Genomic DNA, 22,085 nt, shown 5'->3' with positions numbered 1-22,085 from the left:
CAAATAGCTGAGTGACTGCTGTCTCAGAGACTTTTCTGGGCCACCAACAAAACAGTTCACTTCTAGAGTTTACGCTCTGGTGGGAGAAGACAAACAAATTACGAACAAATGATGCGTTGGGTGTTAATTTAAGTACTATAAAGAAAAATTAAGGAGGTATAAGAAGATGGAGTGTAGAGAAAATTGTGCATTTTTAGATAGGGGTCAGGGCCGACTTCTCTGAGGAGATGACTTTTGATCTAAGATCTGAATGAAGTAAGGATGGGAGTTATTTGAGGATAATAAGAACATTCCAGAAAGAATAGCAAGTACAAAAGCCTAGAGTTGAGGGATTTGCACACAATTTCTAGTGTATTTAAATAACAAGCTTTAATTATTTTCCTTTTCATTACTTAAAGTAGCTTATTTTTATATGTAATATAAGTATAAATATACACATACTTATGTATATATAATATAGACATATATATAATAACATATAAGTACTTATATTACTTAAAGTAGTACACTTTTATTTCGAATAAGCAGGACATCAGGGGAGTAACTATCATACAACCTTCCAAAATTCCTCAGTTTTCGGCAATTTGAATTTAACCATCGAGAGAAAACTCCAGTGGTTGAAAATCCTTGACTGAATTGTGGGAACATAGACAAGTCACTTTATCTGTTTATCCTTTTGTCTTTCTGTTCAATTATCAACCTCTCCCCTGCCACAGAAAAGAGATTTAAAACGTTATAAACAATGCAACATATAAGAGTTAGGATGGACTGAGGGCAAAATAACCTGTGAAGACAAAGTTTACTAAGCTGTTTGAGTCTAAACAATACTTAAGGGCTCTGAGTAAACATGTTAAGATCCCTTAAGCCCTTGAGAGGCATTTGTTTATTTCACATACATGAGAGCTGGTTTTGACCCATTCTTCTCATTCAGTCAAAGCCACCTCCCGGGACTTCCCTGGTGGTGCAGTGGTTAAGAATCCGCCTGCCAATGCAGGGAACACGGGTTTGAGCCCTGGTCCAGGAAGATCCCACATGCCACGGAGCAACTAAGCCCGTGCACCACAACTACTGAGCCTGCGCTCTAGAGCCCGCGAGCCACAACTACTGAGCCTGTATGCCACAGCTGCTGAACCCCGTGTGCCTAGAGCCTGTGCTCCACAACAAGAGAAGCCACCGCAATGAGAAGCACACGTACTGCAATGAAGAGTAGCCCCTGCTCGCGGCAACTAGAGAAAGCCCATGTGCAGCAACAAAGACCCAATGCAGCCAAAAATAAATAAATAAAATTAAAAAAAAAAAGCCACCTCCTAAACAATACTTGGTTACCCTCATTCTTGTAATTCAGGGAATTTTAATGGAATTAGGTTGAATTTACTTTAAAAAAAAATTTTTTTTTTTCTTTTCTGGCCACACAGCACAGCACACGGGATCTTAGTTCCCAACCAGAGATCGAACCCACACCCCCTGCAGTGGAAGCGTGGAGTCTTAACCACTGGACCGCCAGGGAAGTCCCAATACTTTCTATTTCGATGTCTCACTAATCTAATTCGGCCTTTTCTACGAACAAGGAGTAATGTGATTTTGCCATGCTGATATTAACAAATTTGCAGGAACTGTATTATTTGTAATTTATGTAAATAAAATTTACATCATCATGCAAAACTTTCTGGACAGACTTTTCTCAAAATGAGAGGGTGTAATTAAGATGGTTTGACTTAAAATATATAGATAAAAACTTGGAGTGCCGCAGGATACCCCAGAAAGACTGGGTTAGCATTCTTCAGTGAAGCTGGAACAATGGAACAAAGAGAGATTAAAGTTACTGTCTCTAGGAACATGAACCCTAGACAGAGGCAACAAAATTATGAAATTCTTCAATTAAAAAAACTTTTAATAAACTGTATTTTATTTTTATTTTTTAACATCTTTATTGGGGTATAATTGCTTTACAATGGTGTGTTAGTTTCTGCTTTATAACAAAGTGAATCAGTTATACATATACATGTGTCCCCATATCTCTTCCCTCTTACATCTCCCTCCCTCCCACCCTCCCTATCCCAGCCCTCTAGGTGGTCACAAAGCACCGAGCTGATCTCCCTGTGCTATGCGGCTGCTTCCCACTAGCTATCTATTTTACGTTTGGTACTGTATATATGTCCATGCCACTCTCTCACTTTGTCCCAGCTTACCCTTCACCCTCCCCGTATCCTCAAGTCCATTCTCTAGTATGTCTGCATCTTTATTCCTGTCCTGCCCCTAGGTTCTTCAGAACCAGTGTTTTTTTAGATTCCATATATATATGTGTTAGCATATGGTATTTGTTTTTATCTTTCTGACTTACTTCACTCTGTATGACAGACTCTAACTCCATCCACCTCACTACAAATAACTCAGTTTCGTTCCTTTTTATGGCTGAGTAATATTCCATTGTATATATGTGCCACATCTTCTTTATCCATTCATCTGTCGATGGACATTTAGGTTGCTTCCATGTCCTGGTTATTGTAAATAGAGCTGCAATGAACATTGTGGTACGTGACTCTTTTTGAATCATGGTTTTCTCAGGGTCTATGCCCAGTAGTGGGATTGCTGGGTCGTATGGTAGTTCTATTTTTAGTTTTTTAAGGAACCTCCATACTGTTCTCCATAGTGGCTGTATCAATTTACATTCCCTCCAACAGTGCAGGAGGGTACCCTTTTCTCCACACCCTCTCCAGCATTTCTTGTTTGTAGATTTTTTGATGATGGCCATTCTGACTTGTGTGAGATGATATCTCATTGTAGAATAAACTGTGTTTTAGATCAGAATTGAGTGGAAGGTACAGAGATCTCCCATACACCATCTACCTCCACATCACAGCCTCCCCCAGTAGAGTTTTGCTACAACTGCTGAAGCTACACTGACACATCAGTGTCCCCCACAGTCCAGAGTTTACAGTAGGGTTCACTTTTGATGTTGCACATCCTGTGGGTTTGGACAATTGTACAATAAGTGACATGTATTCATCATTATAGTGTCATACAGAATAGTTTCACTGCCTTAAAAATCCTCTGTGCCCTGCCTGTCCATCTCTCCCACCCCCCTAACCCCTGGTAACCACTGATCTTTTGACTGTCTCCATAACTTTCCAGAATGTCATGTAGCTGGAATGGTACAGTGATTCTATTCACTATTCTATTTACTATTCACTTAGTAATAGTGCATCTTAGCTCCCTCCATGTCTTTTTATGGATCAATAGCTCCATATATCTGTAATTAGAAACTAAAATAAAAAATCAAAATAACACTCCGATTTATAATCTAGCTGCTTTCAAATGGTTCATCCCATTTGACATATTCAGGTTGAATCGGAGACACTTTTAATTTATTCATTCACTCATCATCAATATTTATGAGTATCTCTATGTGCCAGGCACTATGCTAGGTACTAATATATAATATACGGCAGTAAAAGATATAGACAAAATGTTGGTCTTTATGGAACTTACACTCCAATAGGAGAGTCAGACAATAAACAAATAAGTAAGCAATATAGAATAGCAAATACTAGTTGAGTATTTCTCTCTTTTTCCCTCCTTTCGTTTCTTTCTTCTCTCCTTCATCCCTTCAACATATTCATTTAACTCTTCTTCAAGCACTGGTAAGGAGCCAGGAGTCTATCATTTCTCATCTGGCTCTGCTACAGACTCTCTGTAAGACCTTGGGCAGCTCACTTTCCTTCCTAGGCATTTTCCTTGGCCTGTAAAATGAGGATGACAATCCCTGCTTACTACTTAGTAGGGAGGTACAAACAAATGAAAAGTTGTGAACTTGTTTTAAACACATAGTAATACCTTCAATTTGTGAGATTAAAATGATTTTGGATTTCTTATCAATTTAAAAGTCGTATTTATGTACACACAATTCAGTTCAATCTCCTTAAACACACAAATGTTGCAGCAATCACTGTTTCTTCCTTCTTGTGGCCTGCTCTGCTGGGCAGTGCAGAGCAAGATGTTCTTTTTAGGTTTTACCTCAACACTGCACAACTGGGAAAGAAAATTACAGCCCAGAGTGTCCTTAATTACCTCTGCAATTCATGTGAATAATAAGATTTTTTTGAGGCTTGTGAAAATGACATAATAAAAGAAAATACAAATGTAAAAGACAGCTAATTTCAAACCTATAAGGCACATTTGGAAACTTTAAAAACAGAGTTACATAACGTAAAATTTGTTGGAGAATCTGTCTTCATTTTGTTTCTAAAATAGCTGGAGAAATGATTCAAGAGAAAGATCATCTATTGAGTGGATTTTCAAAGCCGATGACTTCTTGATTTAGTTTATATGAAGCAAAATTCCTTCCGAAATTTTTATTCACTGTAAATTTATATATATTTATATAAATTTTTATATATAATACGAATTTATATATATAAATTACATATATAAATTTATGTGTGTAATTTATGTATAAAAATATAAAAATATATGAGAGTCATTTTTATTGTTTTTCTTTATTTAATAAATTCATCTTGAATACGTAGATTATTTATTTATTTATTTATTGTTTATTTGGTTGCAGCAGGCAGGCTCCTTAGTTGCAGCTCACTGGCTCCTTAGTTGTGGCATGCGAACTCTTAGTTGTGGCATGCATGTGGGATCTAGTTCCCTTACCAGGGATCGAACCCGGGCCCCCTGCATTAGGAGTGTGGAGTCAACCACTGTGCCACCAGGGAAGTCCCTTGAATACTTAGATTTTGCTAACATGTTACTTACAGATGTGTAATCCTTCAATTGGACAGAGATTACTTTCCCTCAGGAGAAAATTTTCCTCAGGAGAAGGTGATCTTTCTTTTCTTTTTTTTGGGGGGGGGGGTGGCGTGCTGCGTTGAGTCTTTGTTGCTGTGCAACAAAGGGCTTTCTCTAGTTGCTGCAAGCAGGGGCTTCTCATTGTGGTGGCTTCTGTTGCGGAGCACTGGCTCTAGGCACGTGGGCTTCGGTAGTTGTGGCACGCAGGCTCAGTAGTTGTGGCGCACGGGCTTAGTTGCTCCCCGGCATGCGGGATCTTCCCGGACCAGGGCTTTAACCCGTGTCCCCTGTATTGGCAGGCGAATTCTTAACCTCTGTACCATCAGGGAAGCCCTGAGAAGGTGGTCTTATTGAATGTTAGAGAGGATTTTCTGCGGTTCCGATGCCCCTCAAGACCCTCCAGCCTGGTAGAGTTAAGGGACCCATCAGTCACGTGTTTGCTGAGAGCTGCTCCCGGCATTTACCACCCTACGCTCTGGCTGCCTGATGCTCTCCTCACCACTGGCCAAGCAAGGTTCCATGGCAAATGGAGCAGAGGCCCAGCCAGGCCTTGCAGTTGAAGTCCTAAACTGGAGAAGAGGTAGCAGTTGTAGAAGATTGTTTTGGGGGACCCAGGACCCTAGAAAGCAAGTAATGAAGAGCTGGGGGTAGAAAGGATCTTAGGGGTCCAGAGAGAGGTGGAGACTTGTCTTAGGCCACTGAGTGAGTCCCCTGGGTTTGTCCCATGGCGCCCACTTCAGAGCTCCCCTCACTGGGCCTGCTGCTCTCAGGACAGAGTTCTTCTCAGGCCTTCCCGATGTCGTTCCAGGGAGCCCCGAGCCTGCCATGGTGCACTGGTATCCAATGCCAGCCACTCAGAGAGGCCAACCCTGGCCACCCAGAGCAGCAACTCAAGGCCACATCATCCTGCCTTCATGCTCAGCATTGTCCTCATTACTTTCTGATATCTTCTTATTTACCTATTTCTTTAGTATTAGTCTTCAGTATAGGAATGTAAACTCCATGGTATCAGGGAGCTTATCTGTCTTTTTCATGGCTGCAATGCCAGTTCCTAGAAGAATGCCTGTTGGTTCACAGTAGGTGCTCAATGACAAATTATTGAATAAATAAATGAAGGTCCATTTTTATCTCTATGATTCCAGAATTGCTTTAGCTTAGTTTCTGATTAGTACTTAATCATCAATGGTTTGGAACATTACAGCTTTTAGTTTCTCTTGGTATGTGTCTATTGATCTGTAAGACACATACATGTGGTGTTTCTTGAAGGGATCTTGCTATCCTTTTGTTATGTAAGGAACCCTTCCCTCCCATGGAGATTACCCGTCCTCCCTCAATAAGCAGAAAAAACAGATCTTAGGCATTTAGAAAAGCAACTCTGATGGTGGTCAGGCCAGTTAGGAGGAAGACGTTATAAACAGGGGGTAAGGACCTAACAATGGCACTGGAAGGATGATGAGGAAATGAAATCAGAAGGCCCTTCAGAGGACAACAGTCTTGGCAGCAAATTTCACATAGAGGGTGAGACAGAAGGAGCAGTCAGAATGGACTCAATGTTCTAGCTCGTCTGATGAGGTGAATGGATGCCATTAACTGATATGTATGACACAGAGTAGGTTGAGTTGTTCTGAAAAGTGAATGGTGAAAATGACATGGCTAGGCCTTGGATATTTTTATCTTGAGGTGGGTGTGAGACATGCAAAAGGAGGCTTCCAATAAATATTTGGGAATTGAGTCTGTAGCTTAGAAGAAAGGGGGCCTAGAGATGTACAGTTCAGAGTCGTCTACATGTGATAGACAAAGTCCTAGAAGTAGATGAGAAAAGCCAAGAAAGGGTAAATGAATCAGAGGGTAGACCAAGGATACAGCATTTGAAGAGGCAATATTCACAGTGGGAAAAAGCTGGGAATTGGGACAAATTACTTAAGCTTTCTGTGCCTCAGTTTCTTCATCTGTAAAATGGGTTGTTTAATAGTATCTCACTTGTAGAGTTGCTGAGGGGACAAACTTATTACAAAATGCTTATTTAGTACAGTGACTGGAACATAATACAGGTTATATAATTATTTCCTATTATTGGAATAAGGATATTTAAGATAATATAGAAAAGGAGAAGGCAGTTAAGAGTTCTGGGAAAGAGCAATCTGAGTCAGAAGAGAAAGAGAGAGAGCAGCGCTACAGAAGAGCCCAGTGGAGAGTTTCAACAAGGGGGAAGTCAATGGTGCTAAATGTTACAGTAAGTTCCCCTAAGTGAGGATTCACTAGAGGCCTTTGTCTCTGTCGATTAAAGAGTCATTTGTGTCCTTAGAAAGGGCAAGCTCAGGAGAACGGCTGCAGCAGAAGCCAGACTGCCAGGGTTTAAGAGAAAATGGAAATGACCTCTCTTTAGAGGTGGTAAATTGAACACTTTCACTTCCTTCTACTCCTACACTACACGGACATAATAGTAAAGGGCTTTTTTTTCTTTTTTTTTTGCATAAACAAACGAAGAGAAGGAAAAGACAAGTGATGACAGCAAAAAAATTCTAGAAACTGAAAAGCAGAGGATGGATGCTAATTTACTTAGTACAATTAAGAAAGCTGAAAACTAAGCCTGCCATAGACCAAAAACCAGCTGAGTTATGCTATAGAACCCCAGAAAAGCCCAGAATTGTGAATTTTAGGTATCTCTGAAAGCAGTGTTGAAAGTTAAGATGAAAACAGAAAGTCTGCTTTAGAAGAAGTTAAACTCTTGTAAATCAACTTTATATATATATATGTGTGTGTGTGTGTGTGTGTGTGTGTGTGTGTAACAAACACATAAAAAATTTTTTAAATTAAAAGCTGAAAAAAACTTTAAAAATATAAAAATGAAGCAGTTAGACTCATCTTCATCCCCTCATACTGCGACCTTCCCTAACCCTGCATAGCCAGAGTGAATGTCTCTTTCCCCTTGGGGCAGAAGCTGTGGGGTAGAACAGAATGACTTTTTAAAAAATATTTTATTGGAGTATAGTTGATTTTCAATGTTGTGTTAGTTTCAGGTGTGCAGCAAAGTGATTCAGTTATACATATACATATTCATTCTTTTTCAGATTCTTTTCTCATGTAGGTTATTACAGAATATTAAGTAGAGTTCCCTGTGCTATACAGTAGGCCCTTGTTGGTTATCTATCTTATATATAGTAGCGTGTATACGTAGAACAGAACAACTTTGACTGTGGAACACTACAGTAGAAACAGGTGGATTAAGTGGAAGTCTGTACGCTGAACGGTTATATATGCCCAAATGAGGAGCCTGTAATTTCTCTCATATTTTATTGAAATAATCCTAAACTTATTTCCAAATTGCAGTAGTTATACCCTACAAATACTGGACATATACAGAAATTCTGATCAATCTTTTTTGTGTGAACTCCATCAAAAATGGAAAAAAGCATATGATGTGTTTAATAATTATATATACTAAGTTATCAAATATATTCTGGAAAGAAGAGAACTTCTGTTTTAACTAGGTATTAGTGAGAATCAAATGCTCCAATTACAATTTACACACGACATCTTTGGAAGAATTTCCCCAGACGAGCTTCTGGCTCAGAATCATGTGACACTGGTCTTGCATTTTATATCGTGATAGCATGAGTAGCCATGGAGGGCAGTGCAAGTCCTGAAAATCAGTTCTACACTAGCAGGGCTAGTAATAACATGGAAGTAACTGTGAATCTCACTCACATATCCTTCTAAATTCAATCTAAATATAGTCCCCTCCTTCCCTTACTCAATCTAAATGCAGCTCAACTTCCCTTCAGCCAGATCCCAAAAATGCTTACAGCAACTCCAAAACCACCCCTACACAGAAGAAAATGAAATAGAGAAGACTTCCTAATGGAAAGAGACAATAAACTTAGCCAGTTATGGTTAAAATGTCTTATTTTTATTATTTATATAACCATGGGGACATATTGCTAGGACTCTTTCCAGGACCTTGGAAGCGGGACCCTAAAGTTTGAGCTACATTAGCTTCAAGGTAAACTGCCTCTGACAAAAGCAGTAAAATTTTGGAAAACAAATTAATGTGTGTAAATGGCTTGTCAGACTAGAGAAAGTTGAAACTTGAGCTAGAAGCAGGGGAATCCTAGAAGCAAGTTAAATTCCCACTACAGATCCTCAGCTAGGGTCAGGAAATGGAAGCTCCAGGTATTTCTGAAAAGTGGTGTAAATGCTGATCTGAAAATAAGAGGACTGAGTGTGAAACATTTACTAGAGAGAAGATGCTCTATACACCACCTCCTACCCGCCTCTCTCCAACCCTACTAGACTCATTGCTTTCAACATCTTACTTCTCATTCATTTTCCTTTTTGATTTTTAAATAAAAATTTTTTTAATCAAAGTAAAATTAGCAGCCAAATCTCCAGCCCTCCATTTCCAACTTGTACAACAGGACAAGTACCAATACCCCCATTTCAGCAGAAGACTGGAGGTTTCCTGGAGGCTAAAATCAGAGGGGTCTTTAGGACACCTGGTTGAGCTGAGAGTATGTGTGTGGGGATCCCCATTATTGTGATTCAGTCAAATCAAAATACTGAGTGGTAAGATTCTCCCTACTTCTCTTCCCTGCTCTTCCTTGATTCACTTGGGGAAATACTAGAAGGCGGACAAGAGATTTTGGAATTCCTGTCTAGTGAAATTGACCAGCCTAGGAATAGAGATCTCCAGATATTGCCATTTTGGGTCCTCCAACAAAAGAACACAGCCTGATCACCCAGCACCCTTCCACTGACAAGCTCCCCACAGAGTTTTAATTAGCTTTCAGTGTCGTCTGAAATATGAATAGACAGCCAGAGATCACTTGACAGTGGGAAAGCCTCTGACACAAAGGACTGGGACCAAAACAAACAGGAAAATGAGAAATAAAGAAAATAGGAGAAAATGTCAGCAACAGCACAGAGTTCTGTAAAAATAAAATAGTCATAAAAGAAAAAGAGCATTTAGAATTAAAACTATGATAAGAGCAAGGGAAATATTAGCTGAAGAGTTAAAAGATAAAGTTGAGAAAACTCCCAGAAATTAGAAAAAAAATAAAGATGTAAAAAATAGAAAATAAATATGAGGAAATTAAAAGATCAGTCCAGATGGGTCATTGTCTGAAGAGTGGAAGTTCTAGAAAGAGAGAATAGAGAAAATAAAGTTATCAATAAAATGATTTCAGATAACTTCCTAGGAAAAAGCTTGGAAAATCAAGGTATATTATTGTATAATTCTGGAACACTGTGGAGAAAGAGAAGATTCTAAAAACATCCAAAGATGACAAAATGTAGTCATGTGAGGTTTTGATCAGAATAGCTTTAGGCTTTTTATCATTAGTACTAGAAATTAAAAGACAAGGGATTAATGCCTTCAAAATTCTCAGGGAAAATTACTTACAACCTCTAACTCTATATTCAGCCAAAATATTAGTCAAGTGTAAAAACAGAATTTTTAAAATTTCAGACACTCAAGAATTTAGAAAGTTTATAGCACAAGCATGTTTCTTAAGGGTAAGTGAATTAATACTCCTTCAACATAGCAGAAAACCTATAGATATTGTCTAAAATTGATAATCAGGAAATGGAGGTATAAAATAGTGGATTTAGAGAGTTCAAATAGCCACTAGAAGAAACATCAATAAGGGCTTCCCTGGTGGCGAAGTGGTTAAGAATCTGCCTGGCAATGCAGGGAACACGGGTTCGAGCCCTGGCCCGGGAAGATCCCACATGCCGCGGAGCAACTAAGTCCGTGCGCCACAACTACTGAGCCTGCGTGCTGCAACTACTGAAGCCTGTGTGCCTAGAGCCTGTGCTCCGCAACAAGAGAAGCCACCACAATGAGAAGGCTGTGCACCACAACGAAGTGTAGCCCCTGCTTGCTGCAACTAGAGAAAGCCCGCACGCAGCAACGAAGACCCAGTGCAGCCATAAATAAATAAATAAGTAAAAAAGAAAAGGAACACCAGTAAGATTTCAAAGTGGTTGGGAGGATTAGAGGGTCAGGGAGCCTCGGAGGACTGATGCTCTTCCCTGCGAGTTTTCTACTGTTTGATTTTTTTAAACCATATGCATGTATTAATTTTATTAAAAATAATTTTATTTTACAATCAAAAAGGAACGTGAATGGTAAGATGGAAAGTGAGATAATAAAAGCAATGAAGGTGGAGCGCAGGCAGGCGGGCGGGCGGCGGGTCCGCAGTGGTGCGGCGTCCGGGCTCCGCGACGGGCTGAGGGCCATGGCCGCCTCTCCGGGCCCGGCCGGCGGTGCCGCCGCCGGGGCAGTGCACGGCTCCGGCCCGTTTGACCTCGCCTTCGACTCCGGACTCGAGATCAAAACTCGCTCGGTGGAGCAGACGCTGCTCCCGCTGGTTTCTCAGATCACCACATTTATTAATCATAAAGATAATACCAAAAAGTCTGATAAAACTCTGCAAGCAATTCAGCGTGTAGGACGAGCCGTCAACTTGGCAGTTGGAAGATTTGTTAAAGTAGGGGAAGCTATAGCCAATGAAAACTGGGACTTGAAAGAAGAAATAAATATTGCCTGTATTGAAGCTAAACAAGCAGGAGAAACAATTGCAGCGCTTACAGATATGAGCAGCTTGAATCGTCCAGAATCTGATGGCCAGATCACAATTTTTACAGATAAAACAGGAGTTACAAAGGCTGCAAGATTACTTCTTTCTTCAGTGACAAAAGTGTTATTGCTGGCAGACCGAGTAGTCATTAAGCAGATAATAAGGTCAAGAAATAAGGTTCTTGCAACTATGGAAAGACTGGAGAAAGTGAACAGCTCTCAAGAGTTTGTCCAAATATTCAGTCAATTTGGAAATGAAATGGTGGAGTTTGCACATCTTACTGGAGAAAGACAAAATGATTTGAAAGATGAAAAGAAAAAGGCAAAGATGGCAGCAGCTAGGGCAGTTCTTGAAAAGTGTACAATGATGCTTCTCACAGCTTCAAAGATGTGTCTCAGGCATCCCAACTGTGAATCAGCCCATAAAAACAAAGAAGGAGTATTTGACAGAATGAAAGTGGCGTTGGATAAGGTAATTGAAATTGTGACCGAATGCAAACCAAATGGAGAGACTGACATTTCATCTATCAGTATTTTTACTGGAATTAAGGAATTCAAGATGAATATTGAAACTCTTCGGGAGAATCTTTATTTTCAGTCAAAAGAGACTCTCTCTGCGATGCTGGACGTCCTCTTGGAGCACACAGAGGACTTTACTGATTGTGCCTATACCAGCCACGAGCACAGGGAACGCATCTTGGAACTGTCAGCTCAGGCCAGGATGGAACTGCAGCAGTTAATTTCTCTGTGGATTGAAGCTCAAAGCAAGAAAACAAAGAGCATCGATGAAGAACTGGAACTCGCTGTATTGAAAATCAGCCACAGCCTCAATTAACTTAAGAAAGAACTTCATAGTACAGCAGCTCAGCTGGCAGCAGATCTGGTAAAATACCACGCTGATCATGTGGTTCTCAAAGCATTAAAACTTACTGGAGTAGAAGGAAATTTAGAAGGTTTGGCTGAATATGCCTGCAAACTCTCTGAACAGAAAGAGCGGTTTGTTGAGACCTGTCGATTGTTGAGACATGTGTCTGGGACAGAACCTCTTGAAATAACCTGTATACATGCAGAGGAGACATTTCAGGTGACTGGCCAGCAGATAATTTCTGCTGCTGAAACTTTGACTTTGCATCCATCTAGTAAAATTGCTAAAGAAAATCTAGATGTATTCTGTGAAGCCTGGGAATCCCAAATTAGTGACATGTTAACACTGCTGAGAGAAATCAATGATGTGTTTGAAGGAAGACGAGGAGAGACGTATGGCTACCTTTCACTTCCAAAGCCAATGAAGAATAACGCAAACCTGAAATCATTAAAGCCAGACAAGCCTGACTCTGAGGAGCAAGCCAAGATAGCAAAGCTTGGACTCAAGCTGGGTTTGCTCACCTCTGATGCCAACTGCGAGATTGAGAAGTGGGAGGATCAGGAGGATGAGATTGTTCGATACGGACGGAACATGTCCAGTATGGCCTATTCTCTGTATTTATTTACTAGGGGAGAGGGACCAATAAAAACTTCCCAGGATTTAATTCATCAACTAGAGGTTTTTGTTGAAGAGGGTTTGAAGCTTGCTTCAAGTGTGCAAGCTTTCTCAAAACAGCTGAAATATGATGATAAGCTTATGCTTCTCCTGGAAATAAACAAGCTTGTTCCTCTATGCCACCAGCTCCAGGCAGTAACTAAGACACCTTTGCAGAATCAAGTGTTTCTAAAGGTTGATAAGAGTATTACAAAGACAAGATGCATAATGGCTACTTTGGTCCAACTTCTCTCACTTTGCTATAAACTGCTGAAGAAGCTTCAAATGGAAAACAACAGATGGGTCTCAGTTACAAATAAAGATTCTGTGGATGGTAAAACTTGAGAAGCTTTTGAGGTCAGATCTCTGGAACACCATGTGGCAAAGCTGACATTTTTAGAAAGCAAATGATCCCTTATATTTCAGAAACTGAACAATTTTGTAAAGAAAACAAACTGAAATCTTGCTTTATTTTCTGATCATGAAACCGATCGTGAAGCTTTCTGACAACTAATAAATGCCATGGTAGTTGCTATTAAAAAAAAAAGCAATGAATATAATAGAGTTAAAGATAGAGGTGGTGGGAGAGTGAAGCATTTACCATAATACTTTTTTTAAAAAATATTTATTTATTTGGTTTCATGGGGTTTTAGTTGTCACAGGTGGGCCCCTTTGTTGCAACACGTGGGCGCCTTAGTTGCAGCTCACGGGTTCCTTAGTTGCAACATGTATGTGGGATCTAGTTCCCTGACCAGGGATCGAACCCGTGCCCCCTGCATTGGGAGTGTGGAGTCTTATCCACTGTGCCACCAGGGAAGTCCCTTACCATAATACTCTTTACACACATGAAGCTCTTTAATCCTCCCAGTGACTGAAAGAAATATCAGTATACCATTTTAGAGATGAAGAAGCTGAGGCTCCAGGAAGTTAAAGGAACTTGCCCAAAGTCACACAGCTAGGAACTGGCAGAATTAAGGCTGAACCCAAGTCTGTCCGGTTCCAAAGCTCAATCATGTTCCATTACATAGTTTTGAATGTTGGCAAACAAGAGAAGAGAGAGATCCTGGGACCTAGTATGAGGGGAAGACAGTGAGTTTTTGGTAGAGGAAACACATAAATATTAAGGTAAGTTTCAAGTGAAGAGTCATCAGAGGGAAAGAACTGAAAATACAAAAGAGAGAAAGAATAATTGTCTTAGAAAATTTGGGGGAAGCAGCATGGTGATACAGGCAAGAGAAGGAGCAGAGCTGTGGGAAGGAGGTTAGGGTGGGTGAAGTTATTATGAAGCTGGAATTTATAAGTGGTGATACTCTTTTCTCCATGAAGTCGAAGGCTAGTTATTCTCCTATGAACAAATGAGTAAGGAGAGAGTTGGATCTTTACAGGGGACTAGGGGGAGGAGAGGGAGTTGGAAAGTGAATGGAGCCTTTAGGAAAAGAGTAGGGTTGCCAGATTTAGTGAATAAAAATACAGCTCACTCAGTTAAATCTGAATTGCAGATTAAAACGACAATTTTTTCAGTATATGTCCCAAATATTGCATGGTATTTTATCCGGCAACCCTTAAAGAGAGACACTAAAGCATGCATAAAGAACAGCAAAGCTGCTTTGAAATCAGAAATTTGGAATGGATCAACCTCAATGTGATGGGCATCAGATGGTAACCTCAGCATGCCAGGAAGTAAGGGAGGAACATTGGACTTGCAGCAGAAAGGAAGCTGGGCTAACAGCTTTTTGAGGATGCAGTTCTTGGGGGGTTCTCATGAGAGTAATGGGAAGAGACATGTGTAGGAACCAGAGACTCGAAACTGGCAGGGAAGCCATTGTGGCAAATCACTTTGCTTACTTTCTAATTTTGCCTGAGTGGTCATCTATATTTTATATCTCATAGCTGTGCACTAAGGATGAATATTGCTAAGTAATCATCTGCAAAGTGTTTGAGCTCTTCTAAATGTTGAATCAATATTGAATGTTGTCCTCACCAACATTATTCACCAGAAAAGGACTGACTTCCCTCACACAATTCTTTGACATCGTTGAGGTTTATCGCGGTGGTTTAGAGCAGCAGTTAAGAATCTGCAGCTTGTCTACGGTCAAAGCCCACGCTAACCAAGTTGCTTAATATGTTTGGGACTCAGTTGCCTTGTTTGTAGAATTAGGATATTAACAGTACCTAACCTGCAGGGTCATGGTAAGGATTAAACGTGTTAATATGTGTAACACTTGCATAGTCAGGAAAGAAGTGGTTTTAAAGGACTTCATTTGTCAAACCGCTGTATACATACAGAACACCTTAACTGTTTACTGAAGGCATTTGACATGGCGTCTGCAGTATTTGAGTTTTGGAACCTAGCTCAGCCACCCATTAGCTGGGACATCTAGTGGCTTAAACTGCCTGACATTTCCTTCATCCACAAAATGACCAACAATGTTTGCTTCATAGAGTAGTAGTGTTAAATTAGATAATCTACCACATGCCTGATATAGTCTGGGTGTGCAATTTACTTTAATTCCTTTCCCTTTAAAGAACTCATAAATTAGTGGATGAGGTGAAGTTTGCCAAGTCCACACATTTTGTTGTGCTGAGTAGACACAACATATCTTCCCTTTTAAGTGAAATACATTCTCAGACCCAATCAAAGTCTATTCTAGAGTATAGAGGACAGTTATCTTAGTTTCTATGTCGTTCGCACTTACTGTTGTTACATTTGTGGGTGTGTGCTGGGTGCAACGCTGCTGATGAGAGCTTTCGGGCAACTGTGTATTAACTGTCATTTGATTTTTTTCCTTTGCAAAGTCGTAAGATCCCAGAAGCCAGGAGTCTGTTGTTTATTCATTCAGCCTCCTTCTGAGTCATTCAGGTACAGGGTGTGTCTGTACTGTGTTAATTGAAACTGCACAACGGAGAAGTTTTGCGTTCACATCTGCCAGGATGGGAAGCCAGTGCGACCAGGAACTGGGTGGAAACCAATTTTGCAGCAGGAGGGCCGTCACAAGTGCCCTCATTTTATCATTTAGGCGGAGCTGACCAAGGCTGCCTCACAGTCTCACGTTCTGAAGTAGCATCCAAGGGAAAGGAAAGAGTGGGCGAGTTGTGAGCACTGAGGCTTGGGGGCCTCTCAAGTAGAGAGGGAGAGAAGCGCGCTGGCCCCGAGCTGGGCAGCTGCAGGCCCTAGGCTGATCGGGCCGGCAGCTCTTCCCCTGTGGAAATTCCTGAGCTGCCCAAGCTGTTTAAGTCTCTCGGGCCCGGCAGCTGCCCACCTCCTCAAAGACCTCACCACTGGCCAGAATCTAGGACACAGGGCCTGATTTTGCGCCCAGTTGAGTGAGGGGAACCCCCGCCCAACACCTCGCCCGGAGCTGGCCCATTTCACTGTGCGCCCCGAGAAAGCCACTTTCTGCCCCTCAGACCGCAAGTTTCGAGGCAGCAGCGGGATGGGGGTGAGGGATGGAGGCGGGCAGAAGTGGAGGAACCTCCCGGGCCATTCTCCCTCCCAGGCTGCTCGCCTCCTCCATACCTCTGGCAGCCCCTTCCCAGCCTCTCCTCCCCCAGAACGCGGCCGGGACTCGCGGGGTCGCGGCGCCTGTTTCCCCTGCCTCCGCAGACGCGGCCGGGGCCGGAGAGGAGGGCGGAGCCCGGCCACAATCACCGGACTCCAATCCCCCAAGGGCTGCGGGGCTGGGGGACCAGAGAGGTGCACTACAGACTCCAGGCCGTCCTCTGTCCCTTAAGACTTTTCTGGAGAAAAGCTTCCAACAGCTCTTCGCCTCCCCTCCTTTTCTAAGGCGCGGGAGAACTGTCTCCACCGCCCGGGAGCGGCGGATTGCAGGGCGAGGGCCGAGATTTATACATTAAGAGTCCTGGGGGCACCAGGCTCCTCCCCTTTTCTTTTTTTTTTTTTTCCTTTTTTTGGTTGCCTGTGGGGAAAGAGGGGTTCTTTTGTGTGTGTGTTTCTGCCGCAGATCTTTCCCGGACGGTGAGTCTCAGCAGCACTGATCCTGAGGCCCCCAGCCGCGGGCGGAGGGCGTGGGGGGTTGAGGCACTCACTCCTCCCTGTCTCTTCCTAAAGAAGCCACTCAGCCTCAGCGGGGCGCTCGGCGACTTCAGCTGACCGGTCGGCCGGGCCGCGGCGAGCGCGCTGGCCATTGGAGTGCGCGGCTGCGGAGGGAGGGGACCCCGACTCGAGTAAATTGAGAACGCGGCGCGCTCAGTCGGGGGCAGCGGCAAGATGCCGAGCGCGCCGTGCAGACCCGGAGCTCCCCGAACGCAGCTTCGTCCAGCCTGAGCCAGGTAGGGTGTGCGCGCGGAGGAGCATCGAGGCGGGAGGTCTTCAGAGGCAGAAACAAAAATTTTAAACCGGAATGAAGCAAAACGAACACTTTTAAACATCTGTCTCTGGGTGCTGAAAACAAGCATCTCTGGGCTACTAAGGAGACCAACCGGATCGGATTGTTCTTGGCGCACTTGTGACTTAAAGTTTGGAAAAGGGTTAAGTTCCCATTGTAGAACCGTCTGGGGTTGGGGGATAGCGGAAGCTGTGGTGGGTCGGAGGAGAGGCGCTTATTCTGGGAAATCCTATAGACAAAGACTGGGGGAGGTGGGGTAAGGGCTTAAACTTGCACTGCGAGAGAGCAGGGTGTGGAATTAGATGAGGGAAACGCGGAGCTACTGGGCGCGAGCTGCCTCTGCTGTCCTGGGAATTGCTGGAATTGCTGTCGCCTCGATGACTCCACTTTTATCGCATTTGCTACGTTACCTTGAAACATTTAAACAACTCTCGGGTAGACTTCTGATCACCAGTGCCACGTTTCATTCCCCCCACACTTTCTAGTTCTATGAGAGGAGGCAACGTGTTGGGGAAGAGCAGTGAATAAAACTGCCCGCGCTAGCTTAGCAATGCACCGGCAGACTTCTGCTTGTGTGAGTTTCTGGAGAGTAATTTGGCATTTGGAATCTGGAATGCAGTGGCATGTATTTTTATCATTTGTAGTTTAACTTCTCTTTTTGTGTGCGTGTTTTGGCTATATCCACAGTAACTAAAAATACTCCTTTTGCAATCAACGAATGTACGAAACTTCTGGGATTTATTGCAATAGCTTATGAGTGATTTTCACTGAGTACCTTTATATTTTCTTGCACTGGCTTGCAAGAAAAAAAAAAAAAGAAGAAGAAGAAAGAAAAGGCTGTTGCTTCACGGAGGCGCTAAGCTTTCCTGTTTACCGCAAGGCCAGGGCGGGCTTGGCTGCCCACACCATGCTGCGCCTTTGGACCCTAAGCACACCTGCTCCTAGAGAGTTATTAATAGAGCCCAAAAAGTGACTTACGCTGTCAAATGGTTTTCGTGCAAACCTAATTTCTTGCATGGCAATTAGGAGGTGGTTTTAGCTGGGTGGTGGTGGAGGGCAGAGGTGTGCGTCTCCGCCCTCACATTGGCGGTTGAGGCTCTTCGAAGGAGCGACCAGGAGCTGGTGGTGAGCCCGCCGCTGAGCGGGTGAACGCTTCAGAGACTCTTTCGGCTGCGGCTGGAAACCTTGTGGGGTGGGAGCAGCGTTGGGTGGGGGTGAGGGGGGGGGTTGAGGAGGCAAGAGTGGGGATAAATGGGGTTCACTTCTCCAGTTTTCCCATTTCCATTTGAGTGGATGTAACCCTAGGGAGCGATTTTCGTCTTGTCGAGTCGGAGTTTTCAGTTTGGGTACATTTTTGTTTTTTTCTCCCTTTCTTTCTTCCCCTTCTTCCTTTTTTTTTTTTTTTTTTTCTTTGCAAGAAATGAGAGTTTGATTTTTTTTTGTTTGTTTTTTTTTAATCCTTCTTCCTGCACTCTCCCCAAGTTTCTTTAAAACAAATCAGCACCAAGAAAACTGGAGCAATACCTTCGCTAGAATGAATTACGCCAGTGTGCTGTGGCTTTTTCCCTGACTCTCTCCTCTTTGTGATTTGTTTAAGGCTGCGGTTTCTGAGGCCCTCTCCAGCCACGGAAAAGCTACACAAAAAGCCTGGATCGCTCTCGCTCAACCACCCCCGCTGCCAGTGAAGGCTCTCTCCGCCTCGCCCTCTAGCGTTCATCTGGAGAAGTACCGCCCCGGGCTCCTGGGGACAATGCGCATCATGGGGTCCACCAACATCCCGCTGGTCAAGGCCCTGCGCAGCTCTGTCTCCGACTATGTCAACTACGACATCATCGTCCGGCATTATAACTACACGGGAAAGCTGAATATCGGCGCGGACAAGGAAAACGGCATTAAACTGATCTCAGTGGTGTTCATTCTCATCTGCTGCTTTATCATCCTAGAGAACATCTTTGTTTTGCTGACCATTTGGAAAACCAAGAAGTTCCACCGACCCATGTACTATTTTATTGGCAACCTCGCCCTCTCAGACCTGTTGGCAGGAGTGGCCTACACGGCCAACCTGCTTCTGTCTGGGGCCACCACCTACAAGCTAACCCCCGCCCAGTGGTTTCTGCGGGAAGGGAGTATGTTTGTGGCCCTGTCTGCCTCCGTGTTCAGCCTCCTGGCCATCGCCATTGAGCGCTATATCACCATGCTGAAGATGAAACTCCACAATGGGAGCAACAGGTTCCGCTCGTTCCTGCTCATCAGTGCCTGCTGGGTTATCTCCCTCATCCTGGGGGGCCTGCCCATCATGGGCTGGAACTGCATCAGCGCGCTGCCCGGCTGCTCCACAGTGCTGCCGCTCTACCACAAGCACTATATCCTCTTCTGCACCACGGTCTTCACTCTGCTCCTACTCTCCATCGTCATCCTGTACTGCAGGATCTACTCCTTGGTCAGGACTCGGAGCCGCCGTCTGACTTTCCGCAAGAACATTTCGAAGGCCAGCCGCAGCTCTGAGAAGTCGCTGGCGCTGCTCAAGACCGTGATTATCGTCCTGGGCGTCTTCATCGCCTGCTGGGCGCCCCTCTTCATCCTGCTCCTGCTGGACGTGGGCTGCAAGGTGAAGACCTGCGACATCCTCTTCAGAACGGAGTACTTCCTGGTGTTGGCTGTGCTCAACTCTGGCACCAACCCCATCATTTACACTTTGTCCAACAAGGAGATGCGTCGGGCCTTCGTCCGGATCATGTCCTGCTGCAAGTGCCCCAGAGGAGACTCCGCCGGCAAATTCACACGACCCATCATCGCCGGCATGGAATTCAGCCGCAGTAAGTCAGACAACTCCTCCCACCCTCAGAAGGATGATGGGGATAACCCAGAGACCATTATGTCTTCTGGAAACGTCAACTCTTCTTCCTAAAAGTGAAAACTGCTGACCCATGGGAAGCTTGCATGGTTGCCCACCACCCCAGTGTTTGTTTGGAAAAGAAAAAACAACTCTGTGCCTCCACTGCTGCCAGGCAGGAGCTGTCGCAAGCCAGAGGGAGGGAGGGGAAGCGTAAGAACAGCCTGGAGGTGCCTGGTGTTGGTGGGTACACTTAGTTCCTGTGAACAATGCACTGGGAAGGGTGGAGATCAGGTCCTCGCCTGGAATATATTTCCTCCCCTCGCTGGAGCTTTGATTTTGCACTGAGCCAAAGGTCTAGCATTGTCAAGCTCCTGAAGGGTTCATCTGGCCCCTCCTCAAAGACTAATGTCCCTGTGTGAAAGCGTCTCTGTCGGGAGCTTTGAGGAGATGTTTTCTTTCACTTTAGTTTCCAGCCCAAATGAGTGTGTGCACTTCTGCTTTGCTAGGTATGCTCTGCATATCCTACCCTCCCTTCCCCTTCACACCCCTCCTCAGAATTCTTTTACTTTATATTTTAACTACCTGGCATTCAGAGTTGGGAGTGTGACATGGTCCATTTCTTGATGATGTGTAGCAGGTAGGCTGTGTCCAGCAGGTAGACTGTGGTGGAGATGGTTTGGAGATGTAAAGCAATTTCACTTGCTGAAGCCAAAGTTTCCACGTAAGCTGGATGAGTGTTTTTGATTTTAGTTGCAGTCACTTTAAAAAAAAAAAAATCTTTGCAATGAAATGTATTACAGTATCATATCCATCATGGCTGAAATCTGCATAAGGAAGTCCCAATTTATTTAAATGACATCAGCCAGGATCCTTAGTGTCATAGGAGAAACAAACAAGCAAAACAAGGTGAAAACTGACTGGGGGGTGACTTTGTAAACCAAGAAAGATTTCTTAACGAATTTGTCTGACAAATACAGCATCTGTCTTTGGCACTTTTGTTGATGTTTCTTTCGGAGTGTTGTGTGAATCATTTCAACCAACAGGATGACTGTATTTTGTTGTGTTAAAAGTACTTTTTTAATAATTTTTGAATGTATTTGTTTCAACATTTTATTGGATTTTCCTAACTTGTGTTAACACCATTGAATGTGTATTTCTTCAGAAAATACCATCCTCTTGTGCCCTTAAAGCATTACTTTAACTGATAGGGAACATAAGAAGTTTTTCAGTACATTAAATAGTTAATTGAAGATGTGTATAAATGTCACAAAGAATAAAAATATATTGGTGTCTGTTTAGTGTGGTTTCCAGTGCAATTAAACTGAGAAATGTCTTTTTTAAAAAAAATAGTATTTAATAGGTTTCTGACAATGTGGATCATTTTGCACATAGCTTTATCAACTTTTAAACATTAATAAACTGATTTTTTTTAAAGATCCCTTTGTGAAGAGCATTTTTAAAAAAATAATTATTAAGACATTCTATTTGACTATGTGCCTCTTTAGAATCAGTTAAAGGCAAATTTCTGTTATTCTTTAGAGGATTTTACCCTGATAAACTAGGGTGTGAAAAAAGAATGTGGTTTGTTTAGAAACCACTCTTTTTTTTTCAGGAAGAGAAACTTCAATAAGTTAACATTGAAGAGTAGTAAAGAATGAGATGAAAACCACCAGCTTCTAAATACCACATTGGCAAGTAAATGTAATTGTTTGAGTTTTAAATGACATTCAAGCCAAACTAAATTAAGTACAATAATTCTGTCTTAAAACATGAGTTTTAAAAGAAATAATGTACAACAATGTGGTTGTAAATCAAAGTTAAATTATGACACTCACTGGTCAGTTCACACCCATCCCTAGAAGCTTACATTCTTGGCTTGCCATTAACATACTGGGGAAGTGGGGATATGGCTATGGGAGATTACATTAAATTACTTAATTCTTTCAGGACATTGTCTTGGCTTCTCCCAGTCTACCCGCTGAATAATATAAAACTATACATTAGCAATAAAGT

General features: G+C 42.8%; 2 protein-coding genes across 3 annotated transcripts; both read left to right on the top strand.

The window, feature by feature from the left end:
- Positions 1 to 11,030: 11,030 nt before the first annotated feature.
- On the top strand, positions 11,031 to 13,406 carry LOC133088364 (alpha-catulin-like). Its single transcript, XM_061186261.1, is given in 1 exon segment — positions 11,031 to 13,406. A coding segment is annotated over 1 exon segment (2,205 nt). The 3' UTR covers positions 13,236 to 13,406.
- A 2,753-nt stretch (positions 13,407 to 16,159) lies between these two features.
- On the top strand, positions 16,160 to 21,368 carry S1PR1 (sphingosine-1-phosphate receptor 1). 2 transcript variants are annotated; one of them, XM_061186260.1, is made up of 3 exons: positions 16,160 to 16,866; positions 16,960 to 17,180; positions 18,834 to 21,368. In XM_061186260.1, the coding sequence occupies exon 3, from the start codon at positions 18,987 to 18,989 to the stop codon at positions 20,142 to 20,144; it is 1,158 nt and encodes a 385-aa protein (XP_061042243.1). In that variant the 5' UTR covers positions 16,160 to 16,866; positions 16,960 to 17,180; positions 18,834 to 18,986; the 3' UTR covers positions 20,145 to 21,368. The 2 variants fall into 2 exon arrangements, with proteins under 2 accessions (XP_061042243.1, XP_061042242.1); XM_061186259.1 differs by having other exon boundaries at positions 16,160 to 17,180.
- Positions 21,369 to 22,085: the final 717 nt, after the last annotated feature.

This window comes from Eubalaena glacialis, chromosome 3, assembly GCF_028564815.1.
Source record: "Eubalaena glacialis isolate mEubGla1 chromosome 3, mEubGla1.1.hap2.+ XY, whole genome shotgun sequence".
Taxonomy (NCBI): Eukaryota; Metazoa; Chordata; class Mammalia; order Artiodactyla; family Balaenidae; genus Eubalaena; species Eubalaena glacialis.
This window is presented reverse-complemented; position numbering and strand designations above follow the sequence as displayed.